The sequence below is a fragment of the Trachypithecus francoisi genome, unplaced genomic scaffold, assembly GCF_009764315.1.
Source record: "Trachypithecus francoisi isolate TF-2019V2 unplaced genomic scaffold, Tfra_2.0 Contig01603, whole genome shotgun sequence".
Lineage (NCBI taxonomy): Eukaryota > Metazoa > Chordata > Mammalia > Primates > Cercopithecidae > Trachypithecus > Trachypithecus francoisi.
This window is the reverse complement of record NW_022681445.1, coordinates 1,817,242-1,838,857: the sequence shown is the minus strand read 5'-3', so window position 1 is coordinate 1,838,857 and position 21,616 is coordinate 1,817,242. Positions and strand designations below refer to the sequence as shown.

The 21,616-nt window shown below is 44.9% G+C and overlaps 1 protein-coding gene across 3 annotated transcripts in view; it reads left to right on the top strand.

Annotated features, from left to right (window-relative positions):
• Positions 1 to 3,813: 3,813 nt before the first annotated feature.
• Positions 3,814 to 21,616, top strand: part of ACOT9 (acyl-CoA thioesterase 9) — a 39,700-nt gene continuing 21,897 nt past the window's right edge. Inside the window, exons 1-6 of one of the 3 annotated variants that reach the window (XM_033195417.1) lie at positions 3,814 to 3,994; positions 10,629 to 10,726; positions 12,323 to 12,349; positions 13,468 to 13,513; positions 16,014 to 16,184; positions 16,436 to 16,473. In XM_033195417.1, the coding sequence (XP_033051308.1) occupies positions 3,975 to 3,994; positions 10,629 to 10,726; positions 12,323 to 12,349; positions 13,468 to 13,513; positions 16,014 to 16,184; positions 16,436 to 16,473 (400 nt within the window). In that variant the 5' untranslated portion in view covers positions 3,814 to 3,974. The remainder of the gene's footprint in view (positions 3,995 to 10,628; positions 10,727 to 12,322; positions 12,350 to 13,467; positions 13,514 to 16,013; positions 16,185 to 16,435; positions 16,474 to 21,616) is intronic. The other 2 variants (XM_033195400.1, XM_033195408.1) reach the window with 2 other exon arrangements.

The window sequence follows — 21,616 nt, the reverse complement described above, 5'->3', positions numbered from 1 at the left end:
TTGTTCAGCAGCCCAAAGATAGATGGTAACTGGATATTTTTCACTCATAATACTAGCTTGAACTGACAATGCTATTGGCCAGGTTTGGTGGCTCACGCCTGTAATCCCAACACTTTGGGAGGCTGAGGTGGGTGGATCACGAGGTCAGGAATTCAAGACCAGCCTGGCTAACATGGTGAAACCCCATCTCTTCTAAAAACACAAAAATTAGCTGGGCGTGGTGGCGCATGCCTGTAATCCCAGCTACTCGGGAGGCTGAGGCAGGAGAATCGCTTGAACCCAGGAGGTGGAGGTTGCAGTGAGCCGAGACTGTGCCACTGCACTCCAGCCTGGCAACACAGAGAGACTCTGTCTCAAAAAAAAAGAACTGACAATGCCTTGTTAGGTTTTGTTGTTTGATTTAAACATTTTTTTTTTTTTTTTGAGACATGGGGTCTTGCTATGTTGACCAGGCTGGTCTTGAGCTCCTGTTCTTAAGCGATCTCCTCCCACCTCAGCCTCCCAAAGTGCTGGGATACTGCTTTCCAGCCTTGTTATTTGATTTTATTGTTTTACTTGTAATAATGACATTAATAATATCTTATGTATCTGTCAGTGCATGATTAGGTAACTTTTAATTACACAATTGATACCATCTCTGTTACCCTGAGACCATATTAAAATAGAACTTATAGGACATAACAGGAAACAAAAACGTTGGGTAGAGAGCCTGTTACTTAAGGACAGTGATTCTCACCACTATACAATTGTTGTACGTTTCCTGTTCTGATTTTGTGACCATTTCCCCTTCCTTCCCTGCTATCCAAAACGTGGTATAGCATATATGCTTGACAATAACGACGACAACAACAACACACACAGAAATCAGAGTTGCTAAGCTGTTTTAAGAATTTTATGCATGCTGCCAATTGAGATAGTTAGAGACTCGTGGATGAATGCTAGGCAGGCTGGGTCTAGCAGGGGTTCCCTGAAGTTAGAACTAAGGTAGGTGGGCTAAGTGATGTGATCATTTTTTCCCTCTTTAACCTCTGTAGTGGACATCTATGTGGTTGGCTGCTCCGTACTCCTCTTCTTTTCTTTCCTTTTTTTTTTCTCTTTTTTGAGATGGAGTCTCTGTTGCCCAGGCTGGAGTGCAGTGGCTTGATCTCAGCTCAGTGCAACCTCCGCCTCCCGGGTTCAAGTGATTCTCCTGCTTCAGCCTCCCGAGTAGCTGGGATTACAGGTGCCCACCACCACAGTCAGCTAATTTTTGTATTTTTAGTAGAGACAGGGGTCTCACCATGTTGGCCAGCCCGGTATTGAACTCCTGACATCAGGTGATCCAGTTGCCTCAACCTCCCAAAGTTCTGGGATTACAGACGTGAGCCACCGCACCTGGCCTCCATACTCCTTTTCTAAGAAGGTGCTCTGTATCCCCACCTGTACAGTGACTTATGGAAATAGCCGTGTTAGTAGATTGTGACCCAGTACCTGCCCATGAGTCTGGGTGAGGTGATTCCTGGTAAGTCAGGGCAAGGGTTCCTTACCCCGATGCCACAGTTGGCTAGTCCAGGAATGTGTACCTGATCCAAATTGAACCAATGAATCTCTTCTCAGAATTTTTTGTACTTGGGCTGTAGAAATTTGGGTCAGTCTGTATGTGTGTGGCTGTTGTTGTAAGATGTAAAGTTCAGGAGCTTCTATTGCCATATGGAGAATGCCATTACATAGAGTGAAAAATGAATGAAGCCAGTATGCAAAGGAAAGCAAAGATAAGCAATAGAGAGAAGGCATCTGCATGGCATTAAGTCCCTGGTTTCAGCTGTTCCGGCCAACATCGATGGTGTTTATTATATTGATGAGAATGTGTCTTTATAATTTGGAAATTGATGGAAGGTGACTTGATTGCAGGAAAAACTATAAACTGTACCTACCTATTATACCATTTATAAAAAATTCTCTCTTGTACTTGTTTTTTCTCCCTGAGCCTCCTATTGCTTCAAAGAAAAGTTCAAGTAAAAAGAACAAAAATAGTATAATTCAATACAATATTTATTGCCCTCTGTGTTAGGTGTGGTAGAGTATAAAGAAATACGGCTGACACAAAACCAACAAGACAATCACTGAAAAGGTACAGACAATGTGAACAAAAATGAAAGAGAGATCCTTGTAGGCTAAAAGGGGTGTCTTCCAGATGTGAGACTGATAAAAGCAGGGAAAATTTGGTAGAAAGAGAAAGCCGAAGACCATGCTCCATGTGTAACTCATGAAGCGATTCAAAACAGAAAGCTAGCTTAATTCAAATCAATACTTTTTTACTAAGTATGGGGTATTGTGAAAAAGCATATGGCCCTTGCCTTTTAGGAAATTGCCATCTTTAGAGGCAAAGTAAGACTTGCTTATATTCTCAAAAGATCCCCACTCATTACCTTATTTCTCCTTTAAACCGCTTTACCATACTTGAAATCATGTTGGCCGGGCGCGGTGGCTCACGCCTGTAATCCCAGCACTTTGGGAGGCCGAGGCGGGTGGATCACCTGAGGTCGGGAGTTCAAGACCAGCCTGACCAACATGGAGAAACCCCCGTCTCTACTAAAAATACAAAAATTAACCAGGCATGGTGGTGTATGCCTGTAATCCCAGCTACTCGAGAGGCTGAGGCAGGAGAATCGCTTGAACCCGGGAGGCGGAGGTTGCGGTGAGCTGAGATCGCGCCATTGCACTCCAGCCTGGGCAAAAAGAGCGAAACTCCGCCTCGAAAAAAAAAAAAAAAATCATGTTATTTGCTAACTTGTTTGTTGATTTGTTTTCCTTCCTTATCAACAGGCAAGCCCCTTAAGGGCAGGGATTTTTGTCCTTTTTTCTTTTTGCAACCCCAATCTCTGCAATAGTGCCTGGCACGATGCAAGCAAGTCAATACTAATCATTGAAAGAAATGGAGAATTAGGTCGTAGGGTGAAATAATCTTAAACGCTCTGGCCTTGAATCTCTCTAGCTCGGTCAAGATGTCAAACATTAGGGATCAGGCCAAGAAGAGAAGACGAACAATTTTTTTCCCTTTAGGTCAGTGGTTCTTAGCCTTTGGTTACATTAGCATCACCTGGGGGCACCTTTAGACATCATCCCGAAGCCCAGACCGCGCCCAGGACTAAATCAGAATCTCCAGCCAGTGGGTCTCAAGCATCAGGGTTTTTTTTGTTATTGTTGAGACAGAGTCTCCTTCTGACGCCCAAGCTGAAGTGTAGTGGTGCGATCTCTGCTCACCGCAACCTCCGCCTCCTGGGTTCAAGCGATACTCGTGTCTGTCCCCCGAGTAGCTGGGATTACAGGCGTCTGCCACCACGCCCGGCTAATTTTTGTATTTTTAGTAGAGACGGGGTTTCGCCATGTTGGCCAGACTGGTCTGGAACTCCTGACCTCACGTGATCTGCCCGCCTAGGCCTTCCAAAGTGCTGGGATTACAGGCGTGAGCCACCGCGCCCGGCCAAGTATCAGTATTTTGGAAAGTTGCCCAGGAGATTCCAATGTGCAGCCCAGGGTAAGAACAGACGGAGCCAAGACGCGGGGATCAAGGATAAAGGAGACAAGTTCCACTAGGCGGGGCCGCGCCTCTTCTCGACATCACGCCCTGGCGTTGCTGCGTGGTTCGTTTACTCAACCGAGAATAGGCCGGTCCTCACTCGAGCAACACGACTTGCACAGCTGATTGAGGGGGAAGCTCCGCAGAGGCGGACTCCAGCCTCCAGTCAATGAAAGGGTAGGGTCCGCCCTGCACAGCGCGGCCCCGCCCCGGCACAGCGCGGCCCCGTCCCGGCACAGCGCGGCCCCGCCCCGGCACAGCGAAGCCCCACCCCCGGACACCAGGGTCAGGCCCCAGGGCCGTCTTGCAGCTAGGGCGCGGTCTGGTGCTCATGCGTCTTTTATCGCCTCAATTTCCCTCCGCCTACTAGCGCGCGGGACCTGGTTCTCCATCGCGCTCACGGCAGCCTAGTGCAATGAGGCGGGCAGCACTGCGGTAGGTGGCAGGGCGTGGAAGGGGCTGGCAGGGCGGTAGCCTGGGGCGCCCCCGCCTTCCCTCTGAGCTCCGGGCTGGCCCCGGCGGAGGAAGTGGGCCACTTATGGGCAACTGGGCTCGCTGATAAGGGGCGCTCGCCCACTGTGACTCCGGCCGGACATGAGCCCGCCGGCCTTGGGTTGGGAGAACCTCGCCCCCACTTTGGCGACTTCTGGCACTGAGTTTGATATTAAAAGCAAAGCGACACTTTTAAGGGAAGAAGTTAGGTGTTCCCTAAAATTCCTTTCTCCTTGCTTATCAGGGGTGTGGTTGGTAGCCGCGTTGGGGTAGCCCCTTGTCAGAAAGATGGTATTTTGAGTTCTGTGTTACCTCTAGCCCTTCATCCTCCTTTGGAGGACATTTTTAGGATTAAATGCTTGACCTACTTAGGCTCTGACTTAAGTTTGTTGTAACATTGGCAGAGATTGCAGGGTAACTTTTGGCTCCCAGGACCCAAGGACTGTGCGTCTAGGGCCCTGGTGCCTATTTGAACTTTACCTTTAATGAGCCGCAAAGCCCTTAGAAGAGGCTGGGTGCTTTGATTGGACCACGTGGGTGAGGGAGGATGTCTTTTTGTATATGTAATCTTCCCAGCTGGCACAGTTAAGGCCTGAGGGCCTTAGACTCCGAGCGTGTCCCGGTCTCTCTAATCCCTTTCACCTGAGCATGCCAGCCTTTCCAAGTTTTCTGCCTGCTGGCTCCCAGGGGGCTCACACCTACTCCAGTTTCTGAAGTTATCTCGCTGCCAGTGGGCCTGTCCCCCTGATGTGACTCATAGTGCTTTTGACTCACATTAACCCCATCAATTCTCTTGGAGGTCCTGGATCTCTCTCTCACTGTTCCTGGGGACTTTGTTATCAGTTGTAGGGTTCTGTCTCTCTTGTTTATAGTACTTAAAAACAAAAAACCTTTGTTAAACTATTTGAAGACAACTGAAAGTCATTATGAGAGAGGCCACAGTTGACTTTAGCTTGCAATGTGAAAGGTCTTCTACAAAAGCTCCATGGTCCTGTTCAAGTGCTTTCTCTCATAACCCTGTATTCCTTTCTTGAAAATTCTATTGAGGCCGGGCGTGGTGGTGCACGTCTGTAGTCCCAGCACTTTGGGAGGCTGAGGTGGATGGATCACTTGGGGCCAGGAGTTTGAGACCAGCCTGGCCAACATGGCGAAACCCCATCTCTATTAAAAATACAAAAATTAGCCGGGCGTGGTAGTGCACGTCTGTAGTCCCAGATACTCGGGAGGCTGAGGCAGGAGAATGGTGTGAACCGGGGAGGCAGAGCTTGCAGTGAGCTGAGATCGCGCCCCTGCACTCCAGCCTGGGCGACACAGTGAGACTGTGTGTCAAACAAACAAACAAACAACTATTGAACCTTAAGCAGATAATCTTTTAGTGTCTAGTGAGAGGAGGAGTTCACAAATGAATATCGACTGAGGTGATTAGGTTCTTTGGTGGGCAACCTTTGTAGCTTCTTTTCTTTTTTAGACTTGCAAGAGGCACCTGACTTTGTTTAGTCTCTAAATAGAGGTTATTTCCTCAGAGTGGAGGGCATATGAGTAGCATTGCCTGTTATTGCACTGAACACTCTTCCTTGCCAACTGCTGTATGCTTGGGACCCAGGGCTAAGCCAAGACATTTCTATTTACACCTCCAGGGCGACTTACGTGACTTCCTAGGCCGGCCATGGAGGCCTTGAGTTCCTTGATTTCCTTTGACTGGAAAGGTTCAGTCATGAGGTCCTTGGACTTGAGTGTCACAAAGTCCTCTCCACAGTAAAGGCCTAGAGGTTTTGCTATAAGTAAGACTCCTGAGGGCTTATCCTAGGGTTTTGCTATAAGTAAGACTCCTGAGATAAGCCAGTCACCCTGAGGTACTGAAGTGTTAAGTATTGATTAAAACCGTTCTCCCACCTCCTCCACCTCAGTGCGGTGTGTGTGTGTGTGTGTTGGGGGAGATCGGAAGAACTGGGCTTCATCCGGACTCTGCCGGTGTGCCCGTTGACTGGCACTGCGGAAAGTCATCCGAAACTGGGGCCTCAGTTTCTTAAGGAGGTTGGTTTGAATCAGAATCTTCAAATATAAGAGGACATGGGGGTATCAAAAAGGGATTTTGTGTGTGAGCAAAAATGTATTCCAGCCCTTCCCACACCCGCTCAAGGCCCACAGTTTCCATCAGATTATCAGTAAATAGAATACCAAATGTAGTGAAGAGTCACCATTACATGCCAGGCGTGGTGGCTCATGCCTGTAATCCCAGCACTTTGGGAGGCCGAGGCGGGCGGATCACTTGAGGTCAGGAGTTCAAAACCAGCCTGTTCAACATGGTGAAGCCCTATCTGTACTAAAAATACAAAACTAGCTGGGCATGGTGGTGCACAACTGTAATCCCAGCTGCTCGGGAGGCTGAGGCATGAGAATCGCTTGAACTCGGGAGGTGGAGGTTGCAGTGAGCCAAGATGTCGCCACTGCACTCCAGCCTGGGTGACAGTGAGACTGTCTCAAAAAAAAAAAAGTTACCATTACCCAAATATTCCCGAATACTATGTTGACAGTATGATGTAGATTTATTATTACCAATATGCTATTGGTGTAAGCAACATTTTTCAAAAAGTGTTCCAATTATGCCTTTGTTGTGTCACAGGAATGTATTTCCAAATTTCTTAAGGCAGCATGCAAAGCAATGGGGCTCTAGGACCACAATTTTCCAAATAAACTGACCAAAGTGTTTCTCTGTATTCATTAACTCCCTTCTTTCCTCTCCTCATTTGATTCTATGTTTGGCAGTGGTCCATGATAGTGCCTGGCTTAGTCAATCTTTCTTTCTTTCTTTTTTTTTTTTGGAGACAGAGTCTTGCTCTTTTACCCAGGCTAGAGTGCAGTGGTGCGATCATGGCTCACTGCAGCCTTGACCTCCCCAGGGCTCAAGTGATCCTCCCACCTTAGCTTCCTGAGTAGCTGTGACCACAAGTGTGCACCACTACGCCTGACTAATATTTTAAAATTTTTTGTAGAGACGAGATCTCCCTATGTTGCCCACGCTGGTTTCAAGTGATCCTCCCACGTTGGCCTCTCAAAGTGCTGGGATTACAGGCGTGAGCCATTGTGCCCAGCCTGGTTCTTTTGCTCTTTAGGGGAGACTTTGGAGAAGCATGACTTTCTGGAATAATGATAGCTAGAGTTTTTTGAGGACTTGTCAGTATATTAGACATGATCTTCTAGACATGCCCTTCAGGGTTTAATATGTGTTAATTCCTTATCCTTTTGACAATCCTATGGGATAGGTAGTAGTATTATCCCCATTTTACAGATGAGGAAACTGAGGATCAGGGAGGCTAGGTAACTTGTCTAAGGTCACTCAGCTAATAAGCAGCATGATCGGGCTCTTTTTTTTTTTTTTTTTTTTTGAGACAGAGTCTTGCTGTGCAGTGGCACAATCTCGGCTCACTGCAGCTTCCACCTCCTGGGTTGAAGCAATTCTCCTGCCTCAGACTCCTGAGTAGCTGGTACTGCAGGTGCCCACCACCATGCCCAGCTAATTTTCATATTTTTAGTAGAGATGGGGTTTCACCATGTTGGCCAGGTTGGTCTCAAACTCCTGACCTTAAGTGATATGCCTGCCTTGGCCTCCCAAAGTGTTGGAATTATAGGCGTGAGCCAGTGTGCCCAGCCTTTGGGCTCTTAACCCCTATACTGTATTGCCTCTCACGCAAGCAGGACGGAATGATTTTCATCCCTCTTCAGAAAATGCTGCTTCTTAGTGTAACGAAACAATTTCTGTGTATATGTGTATTTATTCAGATGTGTGAGACTGGTTATATAGCTCCTGTTAGTGGTGTGTATTCAGGGTATTTAGCCACTCAGAATCAGATCCCATTTCTTATATTGGATACATTTAACGTATCTATTATAGTTGCTATGAATGCGTTGGGGGTCATTTTTTTTTTTTTGCTCTTTCAGCTAATCGTAGCAATAGAAAGGATTAGCTTTTTCCAGTGTGTTCTTGTGTTCTTTAAAACCAGATATATTCAGTTGTAAAATGCTAGTTTCTTTTTTGAGATGGAGTCTTGCTCTGTTGCTCAGGCTGGAATGCAATGATGCCATTTCAGCTCACTGCAACCTCTGCCTCCTGAGTTCAAATGATTCTGCCTCAGCCTCCAGAGTAGCTGGGACTGCAGGTGTGCGCCACCATGCCTGGCTAACTTTTATGTTTTTAGTAGAGATGGGGTTTCACCATGTTGGCCAGGCTGGTCTCGGACTTCTGACCTCAGGTGATCCACCTGCCTCGGCCTCCCAAAGTGTTAGGATTACAGGCGTGAGCCACCATGCCTGGTGGGCACCTGTAGTCCCAGCTACTTGGGAGGCTGAGGCAGGAGAATGGTGTGAACCCGGGAGACAGAGCTTGCAGTGAGCCGAGATCGCACCACTGCATTCCAGGTTGGGTGACAGAGCGAGACTCCGTCTGAAAAAAATATATATATTTACCTGCATACAAAAGTACAGGAATTGAATATTTTTCGTGAAAAAGTAAAGCTAAAATATATACGAGAGAGGCTCGTTAGCTGTATGATTGAAGAATAAACAGAGATCCAAAATCCCAAATCCTCCAGCAAGAATTTTGGTCTTCGTGGACCAGCAGGGGTTGTGTTGCAACCAAATAAGATAACTGGGTGACTAAGAAGTTCAATTAGCCAAGGAGCATGTACTCATATTTCTGTGTTCTGTGCAATTAGATGATTTGACTTAGTGAAAGGATAAGGATTTGTTCTAACAGCACAGTGTCAAAACTGCATGTAGATTTTACAGAATACTGTAAATACTGGGAGACTTTCTCTGAATGCTGTCATTCAGAAGAGAAATCTATAGTAGCTTGGTCTCTAAAGAAAATGAAAAGTATCTCTTTTTTGTTGTTAGTCATTGCTTATTCCCACATTAGGTAGTGAGAATTTACTAGTAAATTGAACTAGAATGAGTGACAGTATCTGGGGTTCTGTTTTTTTTTTTTTTTTTTTTTTGAGACAGGGTCTCGCTCTGTGGCCCAGGCTGGAGTGTAGTGGCATGTTCTCGGCTCACTGCAACCTCTGTCTCCTGGGTTCAAGCGATTCTCCTGCCTCAGCCTCACAAGTAGCTGGGATTACAGGTGTCTGCCACCACGCCCAGCTAATTTTTGGATTTTTAGTATAAACAGGGTTTCACCATGTTGGCCAGGCTGGTCTCGAACTCCTGACCTCAAGTGATCTGCTTACCTTGGCCTCCCAAAGTACTGGGATTATAGGCGTGAGCTACCACGCCTGGCCTGCAGGGTTCTTGACCTATTCAGAGCCTTGCCCTTTTCAACTGTGCCCTCACAGATCGTTTATTAATCTGTGATGTTGCCTGTGTGCTACCCCTGACATAATATTGTGTAATTAGGAGTCAACACTTAAGCAGTAATGAACCAAAATCAACTTATTTTGGGAGAGTAGGTTAGGCACATTTAGACAGCTTTTATTTTTTGTTTTTTTGAAGTAGGGTCTCACTTTGTTGCCTAGACTGGAGTGCAGTGGTGCAATCTTGGCTCACTGCAGCCTCGACCTCCTGGGTTCAAGTGATCCTCCCACCTGAGCCTCTTGAGTAGCTGGGACCACAGGTGCATGCCACCACATCTGGCTAATTTTTGTATTTTTTGTAGAGATGGGGTTTTGCCATGTTGCCGAGGCTGGTCTTGAACTCCTGGGCTCAACCTGTCTACCTGCCTCAGCCTCCCAAAGTGCTGGGATTACAGGCCTGTGCCACTGTGGCCAATAGATAGCTTTTATTTTATTGTGTTGGGACTCTAGAAAATTTCTACATAAGTTAAATAAACACTTTCTTTGCATCTGGAAAGGGCTAATTGATTGTTCAAAGTTTACTTTATAATTGGGTTTATCTTATTTACTGAGGAGATATGGTGCGATAATAAAGAACAGAATAAATTGTTCATAATGCATTTGCTCAGTTGTTTACCAAATCGATTATGGACTTTTTTTTTTTTTTTTTTTTGAGGCGGAGTCTCGCTCTGTCGCCCGGACTGGAGTGCAGTGGCCAGATCTCAGCTCACTGCAAGCTCCGCCTCCCGGGTTTACGCCATTCTCCTGCCTCAGCCTCCCGAGTAGCTGGGACTACAGGCGCCCGCCACCTCGCCGGCTAGTTTTGTATTTTTAGTAGAGACGGGGTTTCACCGTGTTAGCCAGGATGGTCTCGATCTCCTGACCTCGTGATCCGCCCGTCTCGGCCTCCCAAAGTGCTGGGATTACAGGCTTGAGCCACCGCGCCCGGCCGGACTTCTGAAACTAATAAAATAGACCAATAATAAATCCATTAAACCTAGTTGCCATCTTTTATTTATTTTTTAGATAATTACCTAATTGGTCTCTGCTCTCAAGAAATGTTTAGTAGGAGAAATGATTTATGAAATAGCCTCATGAAAACATACATACACTTGTGAAACAACTACAGACTCCTGCAAGACAATATATACTAAGGGTGGTATGGCCAGATACTCTGGGAGGAGGGTAGGTCTTTAGGTTGCCAGGGAAGAAGCCGTGGAAACTACTCTGTGTTTTATCTTGTTTTATAGGCTTTGTGCCTTGGGCAAGGGGCAGCTTACTCCTGGAAGAGGACTGACTCAAGGACCCCAGAACCCCAAGAAACAGGGAATCTTCCACATTCATGAAGGCAAGCATGGTGTCTATGTTTTATGTCTATGTGGTGAAAAACCTTGTTTTACTTTTATTTGAAAGGTATATAGAAATGTAGTTTAGAGCAAATGAGGCGTATTAAAGGTAGAGCTTTCATAAACATTTCATTGACAAAATGACCAGGATAGCTGCATAATATTAATAGCTTCAGGTAGAAGTCACATTCAGATTTTGAACTATTGTTCCTGGGAGCCTTGAGGACTGAGCTCTTTTAGTTAAGCGATTTCCACTTCTTGTGTGTAGGTTCTGAAGGCATGGGAAAAGAGAGATGGCCCATTAGTTGTACCGAGTAAACACTCCTAGTCCATAGTTATGTTCGAGGGATCCTGTTAGTCCATGCTTAATTAAAGTTAATTTCAGTTACCAATATGATATGCAAACTGTGGATTGTCTTTATTAAACTAGGAGTATTCATTATAATTAAAATTGTGGCTTCTTTAAAGGGTCCAAATAAATTTATATTATGTGTGTATATAAATATATATGTAAATAAATTTAAAATTTTTTCCTTCTTGGCCCTCAGTACTTGCCTCTCTTCTTACGCTGACTAAGCTAACAGTAATTATTTTATGTCAGTGAGCATCAGTAGTCCATATCCTGTTTGAGGTACTTTCTATCCATTCTTTTTTTTTTTTTTTTTTTTTTTGAGATGGAGTCTTGCTCTGTCGCCCAGGCTGGAGTGCAGTGGCAGGATCTCGGCTCACTGCAACCTCTGTCTCCCAGATTCAAGCGATTCTCCTGCCTCAGCCTCCCGAGTAGCTGGGATTACAGGCATGCTACACCACGCCCAACTAATTTTTGTATTTTTTAGGAGAGATGGAGTTTCGCCATGTTGGCCAGGCTGGTCTCCAACTCCTGGCCTCAAGTGATCCGCCTGTCTTGGCCTCCCAAAGTGCTGGGATTACAGGTGTGAGCCACCGTGCCTGGCCTGTTCAATTTTTTTTTTTTTTTTTTTTTTTGAGATGAAGTCTCACTCTGTCGCCCAGGCTGGAGTGCAGTGGCGTGATCTTGGCTCACTGCAGCCTCCGCCTCCCAGGTTCAAGCAGTTCTCTGCCTTAGCCTCCTGAGTAGCTGGAATTACAGGCGCCCACCACGCCAGGCTGATTTTTGTATTTTTAGTAGAGTCGGGGTTTCACCATCTTGGCCAGGCTGGTCTTGAACTCCTGACCTCATGATTCACCCGCTTCGGCCCTGTCCATTCTTTTATTCAAGGCACTTAGGAGGAAAAAATCAGAAATAAGACTAAATTACTAACGGTTGTTGTTTGCAGTTCTGTAACATTTAATTGTAATTATATGCCAAACTTAGGGTGTATCCATAATTGTTTGATAGAAAAATCAACCTTTTTTCATGAAAGTTAAAATGCATGTTAATATTAGTCATATCTGGTTTTGATCACTTAGTTATTGAAGGACTGAGGATTGCTATAGTTAATTTCCTATAAGTGGAATATGTATTTTGAAGTGCTAGGAAAAACATATGAACTCAACACAGTATTTGAAATACTATAGATTTATCTTTTAGTTTCAAATTATTGCTGGTTCTCTAATTGATTTTCCCTTTATTCATCTAGCATGTTCACCTATACATGTGAATCATGGTGTGTGTGGTAATTAGTATCAGCTTTTCTTTTAAGAGCTTAAATTTTGTAAGCACTAACATACGCTTGCACTTCTGGGCAGTGGCATTAACTAAAATTGCATTCTTTGCCTTAGCTTGATGTAAGTCTTTGCTTCGTTTTTCTGGCTTAAACTTTTCTAACAACTAGGAGACTATAAATATATGAGAAATTAATTATAATGAGACTCAGATTTGGATATTAGTATTAGTCTCTGAACTAAGTAATTTGATCTAATACTGCGTATAAGAAGATAGATGGGGGCCAGGCACGGTGGCTCACACCTGTAATCCCAGCACTTTGGGAGGCCGAGGCAGGTGGATCACCTGAAGTCAGGAGTTCAAGACCAGCCTGACCAACATAGTGAAACCCCGTCTCTACTAAAAATACAAAATTAGCCGGGCATGGTGGTGCCTGCCTGTAATCCCAGCTAACTGGGAGGCTGAGGCAGGAGAATCACTTGAACCCTTGAGGCAGAGGTTGCAGTGAGCTGAGATCATGCTATTGCACTCCAGGCTGGGCAACAAGAGTGAAACTCCGTCTCAAACAAAACAAAACAAAACTACAAAAATTAGCCGGGTGTGGTGGCACAGCACCTGTAATCCCAGCTACTGGGGTGACTGAGGCAGGAGAATCACCTGAACCCAGGAGGTGGAGGTTGCAGTGAGCCGAGATTGTGCCACTGAACTCCAGCCTGAGCGACAGAGCGAGACTCTGTCTCAAAAAAAAAACAACAAAAAAGAAGATAGGTGGGAATCCTGTTCATATCTCCATCATAATGGTTCTTATTGGCTAACACTGATACAGCCCCATTAAATGAATAATTGAAGTTATTCTTTTTTGTTTGTTTATATAAACCCTGTGATTGGCATAAAGGTATTCATTTGTGCACTAAAGAGACAGTATAGTTCTTTCAGGTTTTTAGGGAGCAGAGGCTTGATCCTGTCCCTGAGCTGTTTGTTGTGGCATTAAATGGAAATCTATGGATCTTTAAATCTTTTGAGTGCATGAATTGCTTTTCATAGTTCTTGAGCTCATTGCCATAATCCGTTTCTCATATTTCTTTGTTTCATGGAATGATCTCTCTATGTTTGTTTCAGTTCGAGATAAGTTGCGGGAGATAGTCGGAGCATCCACAAACTGGAGGTATGCATCTTTGTTTTCATTCGTTCTTTTCATCCCCAACACATTATATTAGGCTGTATTTAGGCTCAGTTGATGGTCTCCCAGTGGGTATGGGGAGCCCTGTGTTTAGAGATAGGTTGAGAAGTATTTTGCTTGGGGGAGAAGGTCAACATTTCGACATGCTCATCAGATGACACCTCATTGTCATGAAAGAAGGTGATTTACGTATATTCTGCATTTTCAAAGTGCATTTAGGTATATTACCTCACTGATTCTCATAAGAAAACTTGTGACGTGCTTATGACATATGTTCCTGTTCCTTTTTTACACATAAAACTGAAACTCAGAGATTGAATGATTAAATATCAGGGTTTGGGACTTGAACCCAAGTCTCTTAGTTTCTCTGTTTCATGCAACTTGAATCCTTTATTGCTTCTTGTCAGTTCAAAATTAGGCCTCCCATATTGTCTTTATCTTTCTCACAATATTTCCTTGTTGTAAAATAGGATCGTATCCCTCTTGGTTTACAGAATTTTGAGGCTAAAATGAGATAGAAAAAACATGAGTGATCACTAGATATATAATAATCTATCGTTGGTATAGAAATTAATGACTTATTTTTAAATTCTTTATATGAAAATTTTCAATTTACTAAAAGGTAGAAAGAATGAATACCTGTGTACCCACCACCTGGATTTGATACTTATTAATATTTTGCCAAATTTCCCAATATACACATACGCCTGAACCATTTCTAAATAAGTTATAGATACCACGACACTTCAGCGTGTATCTCCAGTAAGTATTTTATAAACCAGCCTTCGCTTATCTCCAGCAAATAAGACATTCTCTCATGTAATCAAATTGACAGCAATTCCTTGCTAGTATATTACTCATCCATAGTCATATTTCCTTAACTGTTAACCATTTTTTAAAAATAGATTACTCCTTTTAACAAAAATGTTTTTATAGCTGTTTAAAAAACATCAAGATCCAATAAAGGATTGCGTGTTGCATCTGGTGGTTATGACTCTTTAGTCTCCCCTAATCTAGAGTAATGGACAGTCATCCTTCCCTCATTCTTCCCCACGAGCTTGACTTTAAGGAGGCCAAGCCATTTGTCTTAAGAATGTTCCACATTCTGGATTTACTGGTGTCATTTAACTCATTCCTCTATCTCCTGTATTTTTTGAAGGGTAAACATTTCTGGAAATAATACTTTATAAGTTAAGCTTAGAAAGAAATCTTAGCTAATGTTCTTATCAACATTGTCATTCCGTATCCTCTTGTCTCTCTTTTCTCTTCCACCTTAATCTTCTCTTCTTTTTCTTCCCTTTCTGTCTCCTTTTCATGTTCTGTTCTTCTTTACCTTTTGTTCTGCCTTCCATACTTCCTTTGGTTATAGTCCATTTTCCCTCCTCTGTCTCTCTTTCCTGAAATTGAAGGCAGAGAGAGAGAGAGAACTGGGGCTCAAAGAATCCGAGAACTGTCAGGTGAGAAATGGGAATATAAAGTAGAGTGGCCAACCCATTCTTTAGCGTATATATTTATATATATACTATTGTGTCCATGTCTCTGAATTTTTAATTTAATTTCAAATATTCTAGTCTTTGAGTAAACTTTTTGATAAGGGTGAATATATGGCTCATTTGGGTATATCTATGTCACTTTTAAGTTTTTTTTTTTTTTTGAGACAGTCTTGCTCTGTTGCCCAGCCTGGAGTGCAGTGGTGTGATCTTGGCTCACTACAACCTCTGCCTCCTGCGTTCAAGCAATTCTCCTGCCTCAGCCTCCCAAGTAGCTGGGATTACAGGTGCCCACCAGCACGCCTGGCTAATTTTTTGTATTTTTAGTAGAGATGGAGTTTTGCCATGTTGGCCAGGCTGGTCTCGAACCCTGACCTCAGGTGATCCACCTCTCTCGGCCTCCCAAAGTGCTGGGATTACAGGCGTGAGCCACGGCACCTGGCCTTAAGTATGTTTTTCTTTTTTTTTTTTTTTGAGACAGAGTCTCGCTCTGTCGCCCAGGCTGGAGTGCAGTGGCTCAGTCTCGGCTTACTGCAAGCTCCGACTCCTGGGTTCACGCCATTCTCCTAGCTCCGACTCCCGGGTTCACGCCATTCTCCTGCCTCAGCTTCCTGAGTAGCCGGGACTACAGGCGCCCGCCACCACGCCCGGCTAATTTTTTTGTATTTTTTAGTAGAGACGGGGTTTTACCATGTTAGCCGGGATGGTCTCGATCTCCTGACCTCGTGATCTGCCCGCCTTGGCCTCCCAAAGTGCTGGGATTACAGGCGTGAGCCACCGTGCCCAGCCTAAGTATGTTTTTAAGCTTGAGAAATGATACCGGAAATGATCAATTTCACCAAGTGGTGGGTGGGAAGGGAGGAAAAGAAGAGAAGGTGAAAGTAGGCCCAGACCTTCTTTTTCCTCCTTTGATGGTATCTTACTGGCCTGTGTACCACTAGAATTGTGGGCTAGCACTGCTCTTGTTTTATGAATCCTGCATCCTTTCTTCTCAGAGACCATGTGAAGGCAATGGAAGAAAGGAAGTTACTTCATAGTTTCTTGGCTAAATCACAGGATGAACTGCCTCCTAGGAGAATGAAGGACAGTTACATTGAAGTTCTCTTGCCTTTGGGCAGTGAGCCTGAATTACGAGAGAAATATTTGACTGTTCAAAACACCGTAAGGTAACACAGTGCTGTTTTTATGTATTTGTTTTTATTTCTTTGTTTTATAACAATGTTGAAATACAATTCACACACCATACAATTCACTTGTTTAAAGTGTACAATTCTATGGTCTTGATACATTTAGAGAGTTGTGCATCCATCACTACAATCGATTTTGGAACATTTTCATCACCCTGAAGTATATTATTTATTTTTAAAAGGAGACCAGCATAATTTGCATTTAATTCACCGTTTGCTTTATTTCACAGATTTGGCAGGATTCTTGAGGATCTTGACAGCTTGGGAGGTACTGGTATTATTTTAGTCTTTCTAATAGATACCTACAGATATACATTGAATTCTGTGATTGGAAAGGGCTCTTTTATTCTTTAACCTGCACAGATGGTGATATTCTATAGTACAAAAAAAAAGAAGGACATCGGCCGGGTGTGGTGGGTCATACCTGTAATCCCAGCACTTTGGGAGGGTGAGGCGGGCGGATCACTTGAGGTTGGGAGTTCAAGACCAGCCTGACCAACATGGATAAACCCTGTCTCTACTAAAAATACAAAATTAGCCAGTTGTGGTGGTGGGCGCCATAATCCCAGCTACTTGGAAGGCTGAGGCAAGAGAATCACTTGAACCTGGGAGGCAGAGGTTGCGATGAGCCGAGGTTGTGCCATTGCACTCCAGCCTGGGTAACAAGAGTGAAACTCTGTCTCCAAAAAAAATGTAGATTCCTATTTAATGGAGGTATAGTCTGAATAATCTTTCTTACTAGTAACTTAAAAAATAAGTCTTAAACTTACAGAAAAGTTGCAAATACAGTGTAAAGAATTTTTCTGTGGCCACGCACAGTGGCTCACGCCTGTAATCCCAGCACTTTGGGAGGCTGAGGTGGGCAGACCACGAGGTCAGGAGATTGAGACCATCCTGGCTAACATGGTGAAACTCTGTCTGTACTAAAAATACAAAAAATTAGCCGGGCGTGGTGGCATGTGCCTGTAGTCCCAGCTACTTGGGAGGCTGAGGTGGGAGAATCACTTGAACCTGGGAGGTGGAGGTTGCAGTGAGCTGAGATCACGCCACCGCACTGTAGCCTGGGCAACAGAGTGAGACTCCGTCACAAAAAAAAAAAAAAATTTCTTTGTCCCTGAATTATGTGAGAATAAGTCACTGACATGATGCCACATCACCCCCAAATATTTGAATATGTCTTTCCTACAAACAAGGACATTCTTCTCCATAACTACAAACAGCCATAAAAAAATCAGGAAATTAACACTGGTGTGTCATACTGTCTAATCCTCAGGTCCCATTCAACTTTTGCCAGTGGTCCTTCATAGCAGAAGGATCCAGTTCTGAATCATATGTTGATTTAATTGTCATGTCAGGACTAGTTCCTTAATCTTTCTTTGACTTTCGTGACTTTGACATGGTTCTTTTGTGTATTGTCCCTCAATTTGGGTCTGCGTGATGCTTCCTCATGATTAGCTTTGGGTTACACATCTCTGGCAGGAATGTCACAGAAGGGATGCTCTGTTCTTGTTGCATCCTATCAAGTGGTACATGGTTTTGATTTCTCGTTACTGATGATATCAGCTTTGCTTACTGGATGGCAATGATGTCTGCCACTCTTCTTCACTGTAAAGTTACTCTTTTCCCCTTCGTAATTAATAAGTACCTTATGTGGGGGAGGGGGCAAGTAACTTTGAGACCTTCATCAGACTTTCAATTCATTATTTTTAAATCAGTATGGACTCAGGAATTCCTATGTCATTGAATGGACTATAATATGTTACTATCATCTATTTGATGCCCAAATGGTCCCAGGAGTGTCCCAGTCCCTTCAGGCTAGCTTCTGTGTGGTTTTCTTTGATGTGTCCCCATTATTCTTTGAGCACTTTCTCACTTCCTGGCACAATAAGATATTCTTTTTTTTTTTTTTTTTTTTTTTTTTTTTGAGGCGGAGTCTAGCTCTGCCGCCCAGGCTGGAGTGCAGTGGCCGGATCTCAGCTCACTGCAAGCTCCGCCTCCGGGTTCACGCCATTCTCCTGCCTCAGCCTCCCAAGTAGCTGGGACTACAGGCGCCCGCCATCTCGCCCGGCTAGTTTTTTGTATTTTTTAGTAGAGACGGGGTTTCACCATGTTAGCCAGGATGGTCTCGATCTGCTGACCTCGTGATCCACCCGTCTCGGCCTCCCAAAGTGCTGGGATTACAGGCTTGAGCCACCGCGCCCGGCCACAATAAGATATTCTAGGCTCATCTTGTACTTTTCCCTGCCTGAGTCCTAGAATCACCCACATCTCCAAGGAGCCCTTTTTTGAAATGGAGAATGATATTTTGAGGTGGAGGATGATATTTTGAAATGCAGAATGATGTTTTGAAGTGGAGGATGATATTTTGAAATGGAGAATGATATTTTGAAATGGAGGATGATATTTTGAAATGGAGATACGTGCGTTGGGAGTGGTCATTGCTCCTGGATATCACTGCTCCCATACCCTCTTAGCGGAGGAGCTGGGAAATACATGTGCATATACATACATATATATTATTTCTAAATCTTTGTACAGATGTATGTATGAAAACCATGGGATTGCACTGATAGCTCCAATTCCAGTTTAGACACCACAGGGTTCATTCTCATTTCCTTCCTTTCCATATTTGTATTCCCTTCTCCAGCTGGCTCCATTCTCCTTAATATATTGACTTATTTAATCAGTTCCCCTGTATGTGACCAGTTTCCTATGGCTGCCACCCCTCAGGCATCACAGATGCTCCCCTCACCTCACCTGGCCTCTGGTACCCCACACCAGGTCCCCCTCTGCAGGCTCACCCTCTTCACTGTGCTCAAGCTGTGACATGCTCTGCCATCACTCTTGCAGCCCTTCTGTAAGGATGTCTTCCTCACCCTGCTCAGATGGCAGCCCCTACTCTAGGCTACCTTACTTGCTCCCACCTAATGATATTTGGGCTGAATGGTTGGGAAAGGGTCTGAAGAAAGGTTCTAATATATTTTTTAAAAAACTATTAAACTATTTTTTTAATAGAGATGGGGTCTCCCTGTGTTGCCCAGGTTTTTCTTGAACTCCTGGGCTCAAAGGATCCTCTTTCCTCAGCCTCCCAAAGTTCTGGGATTACAGGTGTGAGCCGCTGTGCCTGGCCTTTTTTTTTCTTTTCTTTTTTTTTTTTTTGAGACAGAGTCTCACACTTGTTGCCCAGCCTGGAGTGCAGTAGTCTGATCTTGGCTCACTGCAACCTCTGCCTCCTGGGTTCAAGCGATTCTCCTGCCTCAACCTGAATAGCTGGGATTACAGGTGCCTGCCATCACATCTGGCTAATTTTTGTATTTTTAGTAGAGATGGGGTTTCACCATGTTGGCCAGGCTGGTCTCGAACTCCTGACCTCAGGTGATCTGCACGCCTCAGCCTCCCAAAGTGCTGGGATTGCAGCTGTGAGCCACCACGCCCGGCTCTGACTCTTTTTTTTTTTTTTTTTTGAGACGGAGTCTCGCTCTGTCACCCAAGCTGGAGTGCACTGGCCAGATCTCAGCTCACTGCAAGCTCCGCCTCCCGGGTTCACGCCATTCTCCTGCCTCAGCCTCCCGAGTAGCTGGGACTACAGGCGCCCGCCACCTCGCCCGGCTAGTTTTTTGTATTTTTAGTAGAGACGGGGTTTCACTGTGTTAGCTAGGATGGTCTCGATCTCCTGACCTTGTGATCCGCCCGCCTCGGCCTCCCAAAGTGCTGGGATTACAGGCTTGAGCCACCGCGCCCGGCCTGACTTTTAAAATATAGATACAAGCTTGTTGTTAAGCTTACACCTAGCAACTACTTTTCTCTAGATTAAATGAACCCAGTTAAAAATTCATGGCTGGGCACAGTGGCTCACACCTATAATCCTTGCACTTTGGGAGATCGAGGCAGGAGGATCACTTGAGGCCAAGACTTTGAGACCAGCCTGGGAAACAGTGAGTCCCCATCTCTACAAAAACCAAAACATTAGCTGGGTGTGGTGGCATGCACTAGTAGTTCCAGCTACTCAGGAGACTGAGGCGGGAGGGTTGCTTCAGCCCAGGAAGTCGAGGCTGCAGTGAGCTGTGGTGACACCACTGCACTACATCCTGGTTGACTTTGGTTTGCTTAGGTGTCCGTATATACACAAACTCCCCTGCCACCACTACCCTCTTTCTTGCTCATTAACTGCTATTGATGGCCAGTCTCTCTCTTTTTTTTTTTTTTTTGAGACGGAGTCTCGCTCTGTCCCCCAGGCTGGAGTGCAGTGGCGCGATCGCGGCTCACTGCAAGCTCTGCCTCCCGGGTTCACGCCATTCTCCTGCCTCAGCCTCCTGAGTAGCTGGGACTACAGGCGCTCGCCACCGCCCCCGGCTAATTTTTTGTATTTTTAGTACAGACGGGGTTTCACCGTGGTCTCGATCTCCTGACCTCGTGATCCGCCTGCCTTGGCCTCCCAAAGTGCTGGAATTGCAGGCGTGAGCCACTGCGCCTGGCCTGGTCAGTCTCTTTAACCTGTTCACTTGATTCTATTCCTTCTATTTCTTCAAGGAACTGCCTTATCACTTAGCTTTCTCCATCATTTCCTGAGCCTTTTCTCAACTTCACTTTTCCCTCAAGTTATAAACATATTCAAGCTTCTTCCATCTTAAAATGAAAAATAGGCTGGGCAGGGTGGATCACGCCTGTAATCCCAGCACTTTGGGAGGCCGAGGTGGGTGGATCACTTGAGGCCAGGAGTTCGAGACCAGCCTGGACAACATGGTGAAACCACATCTCTACTAAAACTACAAAAAGTAGCCGGGCATGGTGGTGCTTGCCTGTAATCCCAGCTACTCGGGAGGCTGAGGCACGAGAATTGCTTGAACCTGGGAGGCGGAGGTTGTAGTGAGCTGAGATTGTGCCACTGTACTTCAGCCTGGACAACAGAGCGAGACTCCGTCTCGAAAACACAAAAATTAGCCAGGTATAGTGGCGTGTGCCTGTAGTCCCAGCTACTCAGGAGGTTGAGGCAGGAGAATGGCTTGAACCCGGGAGGTAGAGGCTGCAGTGAACTGAGTGCACCACTGCACTCCAGCCTGGGTGACAGAGTGAGACTCTGTCTCAAAAAAAAAAAAAAAAAAAGTAAAAAATACTCTTTTCTTATAAACCTCACACTTTCTTTCCTTATTTCATAGCTCCCTTTTTGAAAAGAACTGGGAAAATCACCTGCTCTCATTGCCTCTGTATGCTAACTTCCTGTTGTTAAATATTTGCCGGTCTGCTGCGTCTGGCTTCTGCTCCTCCACGCCATTGAAACTGCTCTTGCCAAGCTCGCCATTGGCTCCTTTACTACATGATTGAATGGATACTTTTCATGGCTGACCTGACCCCTTTGTGGCTTCTTATATCATCCAGCCCACCCTTGGGCTTTGGTGACATTTCCTTCTGCT